At 34.7% G+C, this 16,271-nt stretch overlaps 1 protein-coding gene across 1 annotated transcript; it reads right to left on the bottom strand.

Moving 5' to 3' along the window:
- Window positions 1-330: 330 nt before the first annotated feature.
- Window positions 331-15,180, bottom strand: LOC100919505 (probable uridine nucleosidase 1). The gene is made up of 6 exons (XM_003765643.4): window positions 14,489-15,180; window positions 9,620-9,813; window positions 5,191-5,367; window positions 4,826-4,937; window positions 1,831-1,967; window positions 331-906 (listed from the first exon to the last, which is right to left on the bottom strand). Exons 2-6 carry the CDS (start codon window positions 9,809-9,811, stop codon window positions 556-558), a joined length of 969 nt encoding a protein of 322 aa, XP_003765691.4. The 5' UTR covers window positions 9,812-9,813; window positions 14,489-15,180; the 3' UTR covers window positions 331-555.
- Between the last annotated feature and the right edge of the window lie 1,091 nt (window positions 15,181-16,271).

The raw sequence follows: 16,271 nt of genomic DNA, 5'->3' as shown, positions 1-16,271 counted from the left end.
TTGGTTTTCTGTTTTGTTTCTTTTTTTAATTAAAAAATTTTTTTAAAAAAAAAACTAGAATTGGACAAGGGAAGCTCATGACACTCATACGAAACTATCAAGGAAAATTGTTGTCAAGTTCTAAAACAAGAGGCCAAATCTGAGAGAGGACAAAACTACTGATCACCACCTGAAAGGGATCATAGGAAGAAAATTTATGGGAATATTATATCCAAGCTTCAAGAGCTCCCAGTTTAAAAAGAATATATTAGAAGCAACAACAACAAAAACCAATTTAAATCTCATAGTAATTACTTTAAATTAAATTCTTTATATAAATAAAACCTATGTAGACAAAAATAGAAGGACTGCAGAAAATTAGGGAAAAAATTTTCATAGATAATCTCTCAGGATGTAACACAAACCCAAAGAAATTAAATATTGAAATAAAAATATACCCTTTTACTCCACTTCCCCAACATCTTTCCCCAAAATGGATGCAATATTTTTGAGGTTTTCACCCAGAATACAACAGGCTTATCTTGTGTTCATCATTACCTTTCATTAAAGATATAACTATTTCAAACTGTTTATCAGAAGTATCTTGAATTTTTCTACATTGCACTCCATCATGATTGAAACTTGGTTTTTCTTCTGAAGCTTATTATCAACATCCAAAACCATCATTCCTCGCGTGTGGAAGCCAGCCAGTTCCACAGACACAGCACAGACTATTGTTTTGGTGATGAAATCGTTTTCAATTGCAGCTGCTATGGCAAAGCAATCAGAAGGCATATAGCCTGGTGTCCAGAATAGTGTGGTGGATTTCTGGACATGTTTCTTCAAATTGGCCACAGTATAAGCATTGATTTCTCTCAAAAACTTAGCCTTATTACTATTCTGTGAAGTCCATTGCTCATAAAATTCCTAGAAAACAAGACGAAAGGATGCTACATATATATATATATATACACACACACATACAATATTTACATGATTTATCAAGCTTTTTTAAAATACAATTTATCTTCTTAATTTAAGAAATGCAATATTTGCTCCATTTGTAAGTCATTCCAGAATTGTATACAAACTTGATTTTTAAAAATCCTCTTTGATATTAACTTTTTTATAATTCCCTTTTCTACTTAAACTTAATCTGTAATTTAAAAAAATCTATAATATCAAAATCCCCCGAAAGTACAATCTCTATAAGATTCTGCTGACAAAGGAAAAATGATGTCATTTAGGAATAACAACAATCTTACGACTTTTTGTTGTTGTTATAAAGTTGTTTCAGTCTTTTATGAACCCAGTTGGGATTTTCTTGGCAGAGTTACTGGAGAAGTTTGCCATTTTCTTCTCTAGCTCATTTTACATATGAGGAAACTGAGGCAAATGAGGTTAAGTGACTTACCACATTTGAACACAGGTCTTCCTGACTAAGTCTAATGCTGTCTCCACTGTTCTCCTAGCTATCCCAACTCCTAGACAGAGTTTTCACTTGTTATCACAGGTCTTAAGATACTCTCTTTAGGAGGAGGATTGAAATGATGGGAGCAAAGTATAATTTTTTTTTACATGTTCTCCCGTTAGATTATACAAGGAAAAATGGCCTGAAACAAAATCAAGTCAGGGAAAAAATTTAAATTTATTTAATTTTTAAAACCTATAGTACAAATAAAGACAAAAAGGAAAGGTTCCTAGGAAGAGAAAGAAAAGTATCAAAAAGGGAAAATAGTCCCTATCTTTTTCCTTAGATAACCCAACACTTAACCATATCTCTTCTTTTATCTCCAGTGAATTACCATGGGGATCAGTCTGTTAAAAAATTTTTTTTAAGTAGCATCTTACCCAAGACAATGTATACATGCACACAAATTCCCAAGTTGCAATATAAGTGGGGCAAATATATTCATTTAAGACGGTGTAAGCTGCTTCTGGATCTGCTGCAAAATTGAATTCTGAACATGCATCCATATTTCCTCTGGCTAAAAAAAAATTAAAATATTCAGCATAAATTCTTATTTTTATAGTTTCTTTTTTATTTCAAAATGAAAAAAGTATATCATTTAAAATGCAATCAGTTAACAAAATGTTTTTTCATAATCTATAGAATAAATATTATAAATATTAGATAAATATGCAGGTAAATTCATCTCCCCTTCATTGGTCAAACTCCCCCCCCAACCTCTCCATTTTTCCAGAGTGTAAAGACTAACATGTTAAACAATGTGAACTATTTTAGACACCTTAAGGTAATTTTTTTTTAGAAATAGAACTCTTATGTCCACTGCTTTGATAGATAGCAATATGATGAGGGCTCCAAAAATATTAATTGGCATTTAAAAAATATTATTTCACAATCTACTTTCTAGGAGGTTCTCATTTTAATTCCATGTATTATTCACCTGCCAATAGGATATTTGATTCAATTTCTTCAATCCCAATAATGTCTATGGCTTGTTTATTTGAAAATATTTCTGAGTTTATTGCATTCATTTGTGTTTTGTCTTTCTTACTCAACACTTATTTCAGCAAGTATTTCTATTTTTTTATAATAAAAATAGCTAGCATTTACATAAAGCAGCGAGATGGCCCAATGGATAGAGTGCCAGAGCTGGAGTTATGAACACCTGAGTTCAAATAAAGTCTCAGATGCTTACTAATAAGTCACTTAACCCTGTTTGCTTCAGTTTCCCCATCTGTAAAATGAGCTGGAGAAGGAAATGGCAAACCACTCCACTGTCTTTGCTAAGAAAACTCCAAATGGGGGTTATAAAAAGTTAGACGTGACTGAACAACATAAAGCATTTCTATGGCAATGATAGCTACTAAAATATAGTTGATCGACTGAAACAGTACTTTTAAGTTTTGCAAAGCACTTACCAATGTTATTTTAATCCTTAATATCTATTTTGGAAAGTAGGTGCTATCATCATTCCCATTTTATAATATTCATCTATAAAATCTATTCCCATTTTATAGAAGAATATACTGAGCCCAAGAGAAGTTAGGTGATTTACTGAGGATCATATTACTTTTTTTCAATATAATTTGACTGCTAGTTTAATCACTAAGTAGAAAGGAACAGGGTTGATATCAGTGACAAGATATAATACTCAATACTTTTTATTATTATAGCTTTTTAATTTACAAAACATATGCATGAGTAATTTTTCAACATTGACTCTTGAAAAACCTTCTGTTCTAACTTTTCCCTTCCTTCCCCCCACTCTCTCCCCTAGATGGCAGGTAGTACAATACATGCTAAATATGTTAAATCCAATATATGTATACATGTCCATACAATTATTTTCTGCACAAGAAAAATTGGATCTAAAAAGAAAAAAAAAACCTGAGAAGGAAAACAAAAATGCAAGCAAACAATAACAGAAAGAGTGAAAATGCTATGTTGTGGTCCACACTCAGTTCCCACAGATCTCTCTCTGGTTGTAGATGACTCTCTTCATCACAAGATCATTGGAACTGGTTTAAATCATCTTATTGTTGAAGAGAGCCAAGTCCATCAGAACTGATCATTGTATACCCTTATGGTTGCCATGTATAATGATCTGGTCCGGTTCATTTCACTCAGCATCAGGTCATGTAAAGTTTGGTCGTTTCTTACAGAACAATAATATTCATATACCACAATTTATTCAGCCATTCTCCAACTGATGGGCATCCACTCAGTTTCCAGTTTCTGGCCACCACAAAGAGGGCTGCCATAAACATTCGTGCACATACAGGTCCCTTTCCCTTCTTTAAAATCTCTTTGGGATACAAGCCCAGTAGAAACACTGCTGGATCAAAGGATATGGACAGTTTGATAGTCCTTTGGGCAGAGCCCAAATTGCTCTCCAAAATGGTTGGATCCATTCACAGCTCCATCAACAGTGCATCAGTTGTCCCAGTTTTCCCACATCCCCTCTAATTCATTATTATCTTTCCTGTCATCTTAGCCAATTGTTGTCTTACTTTGCATTGCTCTGATCAATAATGATTTGGAGCACCTTTTCATATGAATAGAAGTAGTTTCGATTTCTTCATCTGAAAATTGTCTGTTCATATCCTTTGACCACTTATCAATTGGAGAATGGCTTGATTCCTTATAAATTTGAGTCAATTCTCTATATATTTTGGAAATGAGGCCTTTATCAGAACCTTTGAATGTAAAAATATTTTTCCAGTTTATTGCTTCCCTTCTAATCTTGTCTGATTAGTTTTGTTTGTACAAAATAAAATAGATAATTTTGATTATATTAAATTAAAAAGGTTTTGTACAAAAACTTTTTAATTTAATATAATCAAAATTATCTATTTTATGATCAATAATGATCTCTACCTTCTTCTTTGGTCACAAATTCCTTCCTCTTCCACAGATCTGAGAGGTAAACTATTCTATGTTCTTCTAATTTGTTTATAGTACCATTCTTTATGTCTAGATCATGAACCCATTTTGATCTTATCTTGGTGTACGGTGTTAAGTGTGGGTCAATGCCTAGTTTCTGTCATACTAGTTTCCAATTTTCCAACAGTTTTTGTCAAATAATGAATTCTTTCCCCCAAAGCTGGGGTGTTTGGGTTTGTTAAATACTAGATTGGCATAGTTATTAACTTCTTTGTTCTGCGAACTTAACCTATATCACTAAGAGGATCATATTATTTAATGAGTATCAGAAGCTAGAGTTGAATTCATATCTTCCTGACAGTCATTTTCATACCTGCTTCAATAATAATAATAATAATAGGTACTCAAGTACCTATTTCTTTTCTATGCATTCTTTGTACATCCCCATAAATAATCACGGACGATGGGAAAACAATAACACTTGAATATACTTACAATTCATATTTCCTCCCATCATGAACAGATTTTTAATTTTCATAGGAAGGCTTGGGTCCATTTTCACAGCTAGAGCTAGGTTGGTCAAAGGAGCAGTGGCAACCAAAGTTACCTACAAATTTTTTTTTTAAAGGAAAAATGCACAAACAATTCAGAGTGGTCAGTTATCTTTTGAGGAATGATTGTTTTTGATTAAAATTTCTACTTGAGAGATTTTTAAAATCTTTTCAAGGATTTAGGTAAAGATTACCTCCCAGAATGAGTATAGAATATAAGTGATCATAGAGAAAATAAGTCAGATACGTGATCCATGATAGTGTGAGACAGAGGAAGAGCAGTGATATCATCTACTATGACATGATCACCTGGCCAGGTAGTTGATTAATTATTCTGATCATTGCAGGCACTGCATGTTCTTGTTGGAGTTTGTCCAGTTCTGGAGCATCTAGGTCAGGAATATCACCCAATCCATCTTTTCCAAAATAATTGTCACTTTTCGGATTGTTAAGGAATGGGGAAGAAGCACCTTTATAAACTGGAATCTAAAATTAGTGAAAATAATAATAATAATAATAGAACAGTAGACATAATCCCCAAATTGCTAATAACAAATAAAAGACACATTCAGTGTCCTGGTTCCTTTATAATTTATAGTTCATAATTTAGAGTATGAGCTCAAATTTGATGCTTTTGAATCTCATACATTTAGTCAGATTTTAATTTATGTTCTTGTCTTGGAATCCCATCCTTAGTTTAATTCCTTCAAGGTCAGGGCCCCCATGTGTAATTCATTTTTGTATTACATAACATCTAGTACAATGTCTTGAATGAAGTAGATACTTAATGGCATTTTTATATTATATGTCCTTTGGAGTTAAATTGGATATTAGTTAGAACAAATAAATTGCAAAATTAATTGGTTTGCATCTTTCTTGCTTCAACACTGATTCTATCTCTACTCACAGATTTAAAGCACAAAAAAAGTGGCCAAATAAGAAATAGAGAGAATAAGCCATAAATCTCAATTCAACAATTAAATAGCATCTAGATAATCTAAAATTGAATTTGGTTTTAATTTTTCACAGAGATTAATATGAATCTAAACTATTAAGTATTATTAGATATTTCAATAGGGCTTCTTAAATTTTTTCCATTCACAAATCCTTTTTTACCTAAGGAATTTTTATATGATCCCAGGTACATAGGCATGTAAATCAAACATTCAGTTATGACACTCCATATGGGATTGTGAACCACAGATTTAAAAGTTTTGATTTAAATGAACAGAATTTTGATAAAATGTCATTTAGGATAGAAACAGTCAACTTTAGAATGAACAAGTCTGTGAGAAAACAGACACACTAACACAGTAAAGCTGTGAATTGGTCCAATTCTTCTGGAAAACAAATTAAAATTATGTGAGAACACCCACTAAATTTAATTTTCTTTGCCAACAATCACACCATTACTGGATGTATTCTGGAAATTATGTCAACAAAGAGTTCAGAAACAAAGAAAAGCATCATTCATGCTTAAAAAAAAAAAAAAAAAGAAACAATAGCTATATATGGTATATATGGTTGCCAAAATAACAACAATCTAGAAACAAAGTGAGTGTGTATTTAATTAGAGGAGTGGCTGAATAAATTATGGCTTATGAATGAGATGGAATATTATGTTCTAGCAAATAATTTCAGAAATAAAATTCAGAGAAACAAGATTTTTATAATCTGATGCTTAGTGAAATAGAACAATATATACCATGATTACAACATAAAAGAAAAAAAATGCAGACTCTGAGAAACTACACTCAGAAAATATACCTAGAGAACAGCAGAGATAGGAAAACTGTAAGTATAGAATGATGCACACACTCTCAAATGTGGCCATTGGATTGGTTGGTTTAGCTTGAATGTTTTGCTTTATTACAAGGGTAGGTTTAGTGCTGAAAGTGCTTGTAAAAATAGAAGAAGGAAGAAGTTATATCCCAAAATGATTTTGATGTTTTAAAAAAAGGCATCAATTAAATGTATTTATAAGAATATCATTAGGAAAAGCTTAGTTTTCCCTAATGAATGATTTGCTAATAATATTCAACTTTCTTTTTAAAAAGTTTTTTTTTTTAATTTTTATTCAGTTTCAAATTCTCTTCCTCCACCCATTGGAGAATTATATTAAGTCATACAAAACTCATTTTCTCGTTAGTTGTGTTCAGAAAATAAAGAAAAGAAAAAATACACTTCAATCTGCACTCTGAATCCATCAATTCTCTATCAGGAGGTAAATATCACTTCAAGTTGTGGTAGATTATTGCTATTGATCAGACTTCCTAAATCTGTCATATTATAGCCAATCCGATAAGTAAGTAAAGTGGTCCATCAGAGTTCTTTTAATGGCATTTCTCTAATTACTGATGGTTTAGAATATTTTTTCATATGACTATTAATAGCTTTGACTTCATCTTCTGAAAACTTGCCTATTGGTGTCCGTTGGCCTATATTTTGCTTTCTAAAAGATTTTTCTTCTCCTGAGAGTATGCTTAATTGGATACCATCTAACTGGGTTGGCCCTCATACTGCCAGAAATAAGGATAGTCTATACCCACATCTGACAATATGGTGTCTGGGAATATGGAAGTTCCCATCACAGATGCTGCCGCCAAACATCATATTGTCTCTGGCAGCAGGCACTGTTATACTCTCATTTCTATTTTAGGAGACAGAAAAGAGATGGGACTATCTCTGCAGGAAATAGAGATCCCCAAACATTCCAATTAAAGAAAACCAAAAGTGGTAAAGAGGCCCAGAGAATGTGTAAAATTTCACTATTTTAAGGTTTTTACTGATTATTCATTTTTAAATTCTGCTTTATTTTAAAAGCCAAGTTTTATTAAAACACTGAATTTTGTTTCATTCTGTTATCAGTGATCTTGGAGACAATTATTAAATGGTAACATCCCTCCCAATTATGCCAAAATAATTGAGTTAGGACTAGGTCTAGCAGACACAGAATTTTGCAGAAGAGTTGATCTATATAGAGGTATTTCACAAAAGATTTGTCTCTCATACCTTTGCCTAAACCCAGAATGATCTTTTTTATCTTTATATATTATAACAAACAGGGATTAAGCCATTAGCAACCCTCTACAATCAATGAGCTGAATTCTAGACAGAATTCAATTTCAAATAAAAAGTGTTGCTCTAGTTTAGCTCAGTAATCAAATTCATAATTCAGGGAGTTCCTCATCCAGTTCATCTGCTTTGTTGTGATCTTGTTAGGGTCTTGCACTGCTGTGAGAAACTCCTTCTCACTTGTCTTTTCTTTAAGCTTAATAAAAATTCTTCTCCCTACTCAGTCATGCTTTTCATCACTATAGTGTTCCCCATGATCTCTGAACCTAGACCCTCTTCTGTCCACAATAGCAAGTGGATATCTTCTCCAAAAAATATCCAAAAATAATCCACTTGTTTAAAAAGGTAAGCAGTAAGGAACTCGATCAGTCAGAAGTGTCAAGATAAGGGTCTTTAAAAAGGCAAACGGAAGTTATATACTTCAACAACAATACAATATGATGATCAATTCTGATGGATGTGGCCCTCTTCAGCAATGAGATGTAACAAACCAGTTCCATTTGTTCAATAATGAATAGAACCAGCTACACCCAGTGAAAGAACTATGGGAAATGAGTGTGAACCACTACATGGCATTTCTAATCCCTCTGTTTTTGTCCTTCACAGGTTAATTTACATTATTTCAAAATCTGATTCTTCTTGTGCAACAAAATAACTGTATAAATATGTATACGTATATTATATTTAACATGTATTAAATATGCCAGGATGGGAGGAAGGAGGGGAAAAATTGGTACAAAAGGTTTTGCAATTGTCAATGCTGAAAAATTACCCATGCAGATATATAGTAAGTAAAAAGCTATAATAAAAAAAATGAAATGAGGAAATCTAAGTATATGTAGGAGGTATCTAAAATAAAGAGGGAAAGATTGAAATAAAGAAAATGATTGTTGGAGCAAGATTGTGAAAAGGAGAGAAAAGAATGGATTCAAGGATGCAAATAAAGGAGGAGGAAAAATAAGCTCTGTTCTGTGAGGAAAAAGTAGGTGATAATGTTGAGAAATTATAAAGAATGGAGAAAGTGTCAAGATAGCTTAAGTCAAACAGCTTCAAATCTTGGTGAATTAGGTCTAAGCCATTTGGGGTATATTACGGTCTGGGCCAGTTGCTTGGGAGGGACTGGAAAGAATTCATTGCACACATGTAATTCATTAGCGATAATCCATAGACAAAAAAGATAGTTATTCTTTTGTGGTACCAAATAAATGGAAACTGTGGATACCCGTTAATTGGGCCTGTGAATGTGATGAAATATTTTTGTGTTTTAAAAAATGAAGTAGACATTTCTAGAGAAACTAGGAAATTCTTGTATAAGAGGAGTGAGCAGGAGAACAACTTCAAAAGATTTTAGAACTTTGATCAATTCAATGACTAATTATGATTCAAGAGGATTCATGATGAAATGTGCTCCTCAACTCTTCCAACAGAGAAGTACAGATTGAAAGAGTTTTTCTTTGGCTATGACCAGTTTGATAATTTGTTTCGATTGATTTTGCATATTTATTATAAGAGTTTTCTTTTTCAGTATGTGGGAAGGAGGCAAAAGGGTGTGAAGGAGGAAAGGGAGAGTGAAGGAGGATTTTCAGTAAGTGAAAAAAAATTTTTTTTGATTATTAGGGATAAAGCTTAATCATTTGGAATACTTGCAAGGCAAATAAATTACCTGTAAGCTGTTACACTTCTGTAACACCCGAAGGACATTTTTACACACATTATCCACTGAAGTGTTCCCAAAACAGCAAGTGATCCCTAGAACTTCAACATTAGGTGCTCCCAGAGCCATCATTAAGGCAACAGCATCATCTACACCAGCATCCACATCAATCACTAGTAATTTCTTTTCCATTGCTGACATTTCTACCAAAACAAAGCAGAAGACTTGAATAACTGTAAATGCAATGAAATCACATTTTTATGAAGAAACATAATATCTTTTTATAATTTTTAATTATCTTTTTTATATTGTTTTAATAATATCTTTTAATGGAGAATATATATATTTTTTCAATTCAGTTTAATTCTTTTGACTTAAGAGTCAGGAAACCTGAGTTTGAATCTCATTTCAGACACTGAAATGAGGCTAAATAATTTTTCCTTCTGGGGTCTCAGTTTGCTCATGTGTAAAATGAGAATAATGAATTGTTGATCTGTGGGTAGGCAAGCCAAAATTCTTTTAAGTCACCACAGATTTCTTTTAGGAGGTTCTGCCAAGTTTTGGGATTTGATGCAATCAAGGCCATGTTATCAGTAAATGGGAGTACCCAGAGGATCTCAACTTAACTTGGATAGAATCTGTGTTGATTTTCTTCAATCATAGTGGTCAGTACTTTATTTGAGCATACAATATCCTTCTTCAACAGTTGTTTATTGTTATAGGGTCATTGAGTGGTGTTATTTTTATTATTCCAGCTCTAAAGGAATCTTGAATGATTTTGATAAATGAGATCATTAGGTTTTCCATAATCAAAAAACATTAGGCATAATAAGATATTATATTCCATACATTTTTAAATTAATTACAAGATGGTAAAGATGTGGTTCAGTTCTGAATATCTCTTGGGCAAAAAATATATTTGATACACTCAGTTACATATTAACAATCTATAGGTCGTACATTTTGTTATTGTTATTATTGAAAATTATTCTTCTCATTAAATTAAGATAGAAACAGTCTTGGAATGATTATTCTCCTTTTCACATTTTAATGATCTAGAAAATAATGTGATCCTTAATATTTAAAAAATGATATATTTTAACACTCTGCAGACAAATTGCACAGGTGGATAAAATAACTTCCTTTTGTAACTGAAGAAACATATTGGGATACAAGTTCACCCTCTGTAGGTTCACTGAAAGTATCCTCAATTCTAATAGAAGCAGGTGGAATAATGGACATATGTGCCTCATCCTAGTTCCAAATTAATTTTTAAAATTTCTTTTGCTAGACCTCTGTATTTTGAAAACTTTTTGTTCCACTTAGAACTTTCAAGCATTTTTAGTGGTTTGGCCGCACCTATTAAAAGTATTATTCTTAAATTTTTGTGGACCAGTATTGTGTCTGGGCACGGTATACAACAGTTCAATCAGCTCAAATTCCAGTATAATGTATTAGTTGAGTTCTGAAAGATATTTTAAAGTCTGTACTTGTAGTATGAGTATTTGTCAGTTCTTGAAAACTAATGAACCTCTGAAAAGTGATTTTAGCCAACAGCTCATGGTCTTGCTGGTTTTTTTTTTTTTTTTTTTTGGGAGATGTTAAATTTTTGCAATTTACTGTATGCTATGGTTTCTACCATTCCCTTACATAATTTTCACTGATCACCAAGCCCTAGAACCTCAAGGGTTATCCTTCTTTAATTTCTGACAATAGATCAAATCTGATCATCATGATGATGGTCATCATAAACCCCTTTATGTCCACAAATTCACATAATCCATGAGGTTATCTATGGAGGGCAATATTACCTTATTGACTCAGCCATGTTATAGACTACATCCAGACTACTTTCCCTTAATTTCAACAGACTGAATTATGTTTCCCATCTTTTCCATTGCTCAGTGAAGTAATGTCTGTATTTCTTTCTCAATCAGTGAATTATCTATCTATGAAACTCAATAACATTTATAAGTACCTACAATGTTCCAGGCACTGAGCTAAGTGCTGGGAATACAAATTTAAAAAAAAACCCAAAGACAATCCTATTTTCAAGTTGCTTACAAGCTAATAAGGAAAGACAACATACAAGAAGAAAAAAGTAGAAAATGGAGAGGAGAGAGTACCAGGGACATGCTATTCTATGGAATTGAGACCAGAGATAGAATGAGCTGCAAAGTCTAGACTCTGCTCTCTTATGAATCCATAACACTTATTTCCTATAGTTCTCATTGGAGACGTCACCAAAAACTGTGATACATCTTGTATTTTATTTTATTCAGTTCTTTTTCTCAGCCTTGTCTCTCCAAGTAAATTATGAACTTTGTGGCAAAAAGTCTTAGGAGGTAAAGGGGTTCAATAGAAAATACTGGATTTGGAGTCAAAACCCCTGGAACCAGATCCAAGCTCAGATACCTTCTGTATGTCCTCAAAGATATCACCTAAATTCTCTGAGCATCAATTACTCAACTGAAAAACAAGGAGCTTTGACAAGATGACTTCTGACTACCCTTTTAGCTTTAAATCTGTGGGCCTGGAAGTATTTACATTCCCTTCTTTCCCCCAATCCAATATAGAACAAGTACTCAATAAATACCTATTAAGTTAGCCTTGTTAATGATATACTCACTTCAATATTTGAAATCCCTCCACCAAAACCCATCCTCATATTAGCACTTCATAAGATTCTGGGATTTTCAGATTTTATGCCATCTGAATCCAATCCTCCTTCCATTACTTTAGGCTCCTTTTCAATTTCTGGGGCCAAAGAAAATCACCTGTTGGCCAATTCTCTGGAAAAGAGATTCTTTCAGACTAATTGGTTAGGCTGAAACTCAGATGACTGACTATTATATAAGGTAGTTGGGTAAGTCATTTCATCATGTCCAACTCTTAGTTGGACCCCATCTGGGGTTTTCTTGGCAAATATACTGGAGTTATTAGCCATTTCCTTCTTCATCGAACTCTTAAAGATGAGTCTTCCTGATTCCAAGTCTAGTCTTCTATCCATTGCCCCACTTAGCTGCCCTTTGCTGTTATTTCATAGAATTTCTCCAGATCTTTGCCTGAGGATTGGCCAACAAGTGATTTTCTTTGTTCCCAGAAATTGAATAGCAGCCTGAAGTAATAGAAAGAGGATTGGATTCAGATTTCATGATCTTTCTCTATCCCTGTTCTATCCCCTCTCCCTCTACCCCTCCCTCTTTTCTCCCCTCTCCCTTCCTCTCTTTCTCACTCCCTTCCTCTCCCCTACTCTCTTGCTCTCTCCCCTTCCTCTCTTTTCTTCTTTCTCTCCCCCTATTCTTTCTTCCCCTCCCCTCCCGTTCCCCTCTCTCAATCCCCCCTTACTCCTTTCCTCCCCCCTCCCTCTCTCTCCCCCTCTTTTCCTCTCTCCCCCTCCCTCCTTTTCCCCTTCCCCTCTCTCCATCTCCTCTCTTTTTCCCTTCCTTTCTCTCTTTCTCTCCCCTCTTTCTCCCCATCTCTTACCTCCTCTATCTCCCCTTCTCTTTTTCTCTCCCCCTTTCATACATTCCCTTCATTCTCTCCCTTTCATACATTCCCTTCACACTCTTTCTCCGTAGGCAATTGGGGTTAAGATGCCCAGGGTCTGCCCCCAGTCATTTCTTTAACAAATACTATATAAAAGGGGGAGAAGGGTGAGGTGAGATGAGGAAAGCAGTCCAGCAAAACCAAAAACCAATAAAGATGCAGTATTCCATATTCATAATCCTTCACCTCTGCAAAGAAGGGTAGAAAATGAATTCTCCTATCTTTGGGCCAGGTTTGATAGAAACTCTTTTGTAATTGTAACTATATTTGATGTAAACATTTACACTTAAGTCTGGGTACATTGTTTACTTGGTTTTGCTTTCTCTGCATAGTTCACATTAATCTTACCTAGCTTCTCTGCATTATTTCTTACTGGAAAAGATCTCTTCACAGTCACATACAATTTATTTGGACATCTCCGGATCTATAGACAACTATTTTGTTTCTAGTTCTTTCCACTACAAAAAGTACTAATGCAAATATTTTGCTGTAGATGGTACCTTTCTTCCTCTTCTTGAATGAAGTAATTAAGCGGCTCAATGAATAGAGCCTGGAGTCTAGAATCGGAAACAGCTGAGTTCAAATTTAACCTCAGACTTTTCCTAGGAGTGTGACCCTGGGCAACTCAAAATCTCCATTTCCTAGTCTGCACCTGCTTTCCAGGACTGTTACAAGGATTAAATGAGATAATAATTTTAAAGCACTTAATAGTTTGCACATAATAAGTTGTTGGGGTAATGATAACCATAGATCCTCACAACGATCTTGGGAAGGAGATACAAACAATCTCATTTAGTTAATGAGATTATTGGGACTGCAGTAGTTAATCACATTACTGCTCTGACTATTGCTCGATTTATTGGTCCCACTTCAGGTACTTACTACCCGTTCGACATTGGGCAATTCATTTCTGAGTGTTAGTAAGAGGAGGAATTGGATCAGAGGGATTAAATATCTGCTCCACAGTCACACAATTAATAAATGGCTAAACTCAAGTCCCACAACAGGTCCCTGATTCCAGATTACTCTTTCCTGTGCATTGGGAGCACGGGTCTCAAAACAGAAGTAACGAATCCTCCCCAATTCCATTTCTTTTAAGTTTCACTCATCACTTGACCCCGCGCGGGATATAAATGTCTATATGCGGGTGCGGCAAATGCCGGGCCGGGGATGGAGTGCCGGGTCTTCCTTCCCTCAGCCCCCCCGACCCGTCTCAGGCCGCCCCCAGCCCTTGGGAACCACGCTGCGCCCCAGCTCCCCCCCAGCCCTCTCCCTTCTTCTCCCCCCCCCACCGCGCACGGTCGGGCCCCGCTGTCCTTCACAAACTACCGTTCGAAAGTCCCGGTCAGTCCCAGCAAAGGCGCGGCCGGTCAGCTCCGGAGTAGCGCACGCAGGGAGATGTTATCCCACCTTTAACTCGTACTCAAGGCGGCCCCTGTATATTGTCTCCATCTGCCTCAACTCCACCCCCAACCTGAAGATTTAGGACAGAATGTCCAAGATGACCAAAGTTATCAGTGACATCTCAATTCCTAAGCCAGAGTGTATTCCCCTTCATCAGTGTCCCCTGGACTGAGGAGAGAGATTGGACAGCAATCCAAGCACGGAAGCAATTTCTCTAATGAAAATTCGCTTGAAATTATTCTTTTGCATTCCTGCGGACAATTAAGACGCAAGTTTCAAATTGTGCGAGAGAATGAGGAAATGAGGAATTTGCCTCATCCTCCAATGAAAAGCCAAAAGAAAGGGACCTGATTTAAATAATTAAATAGCTTACACTGTGGTACCTAGATGGGAAATGCAGAGTGTTAGACTTGGAGCCAAAAAGACTTGGGTTAAAATGCAGGATTTTCACTTATTGGATAGCGTGACCCTGATTGAAATCTCTCTCAATTTCAGTTTCGCCATCTGCAAAATAGGGATAACAACCTTACTCGGTGTTGTTATGAGGAGTAAATGAGAAAACCTGTAATATGTCCCAAAGTCTTAGTGTTGTTTTAAACTTACAATACTCATAAAGCTTTAAAAGTTTTAAATTTTGAGTTAAAAAAGCTTATAACTTTTCAAATATTTATTAAGCTTATAAAGCACTTGAACACTTTATAAGGATTTTATAAAGCTTTTATAAACTTTTTTATAATAGCTTTTTATTTTTTTCAAATACATACAAAGATAGTTTTCAGTATTCACCCTTGCAAAACCTTGTGTTCCAAATTTTTCTCCCTTCCTCCCCCCCCCCCATCCTCTAGATAAAGTAATCCAATATAGGTTAAACAGTTCTTTTAAATGTATTTCTACATATATCATGCTGCACAAGAAAATCAAATCAAAAAGGAAAAAAAAGAAAGAAAAAGCAGGGAAACAACAAAAAGAATGAAAATACTATGTTGTGATCCACATTCAGTCCCCATATTCTCTTTCTAGATGCGGATGTCTCTCTCCATCACAAGTCTTTTGGAAGTAGACTGAATCACCTCATAGTTGAAAAGAGCCACATCCATGACAGTCGATCATCACAATCTTGTTGTTGTGTATAAGGTTCTCTTGATTCTGTTCACTTCATTTAACATCAGTTTATATAAGTCTTTCCAGGCTTTTCTGAATTAGCCTGCTCAAAGTCTTGAGAAAGCTTTCTGCTTTCATTGATCAATGCAGAGAGGAAGCCTCTGTGCCTTAATAGATCTTTCATAATTTCATCACCTGATGCCAGAATTTTGATGAGAAGCTAAGTTGATCCTCTTATAGACAGACATATAGTTCTTCTTTTACTGAATCTATCCTGGAAATTTTTCCAGCATGGTAAAACTTGCTTGAGGTGTTCTATTGTCTTAAACTTCAAGAACTAAAGGTCATCTCCATGCTACAATGAGATGCTAGAGCCTTGTATGGCCTTGAGTGTCCCCCAGACCTATCAGACTCTACCTCCTTGCCTCTGCCTCAGCTTTCCTGGCTTCCTTTAATACTCAAGCATATATTCTGTATGATCTGCTATGTTAGGTGCTAGGAACACAAAGACAAAGCGAAATAGTCTCCATCCTTAAGAAATTTTCAATTTATGTCTTGATGAGAAAGGATTCTTCTTATCTGTGTTCCAAAGCTATCATTGGTCTTG

The sequence above is a fragment of the Sarcophilus harrisii genome, chromosome 3 (assembly GCF_902635505.1).
Source record: "Sarcophilus harrisii chromosome 3, mSarHar1.11, whole genome shotgun sequence".
NCBI lineage: Eukaryota > Metazoa > Chordata > Mammalia > Dasyuromorphia > Dasyuridae > Sarcophilus > Sarcophilus harrisii.
The sequence above is the reverse complement of the archived record's forward strand: the minus strand, read 5'-3'. Positions and strand labels throughout refer to the sequence as shown.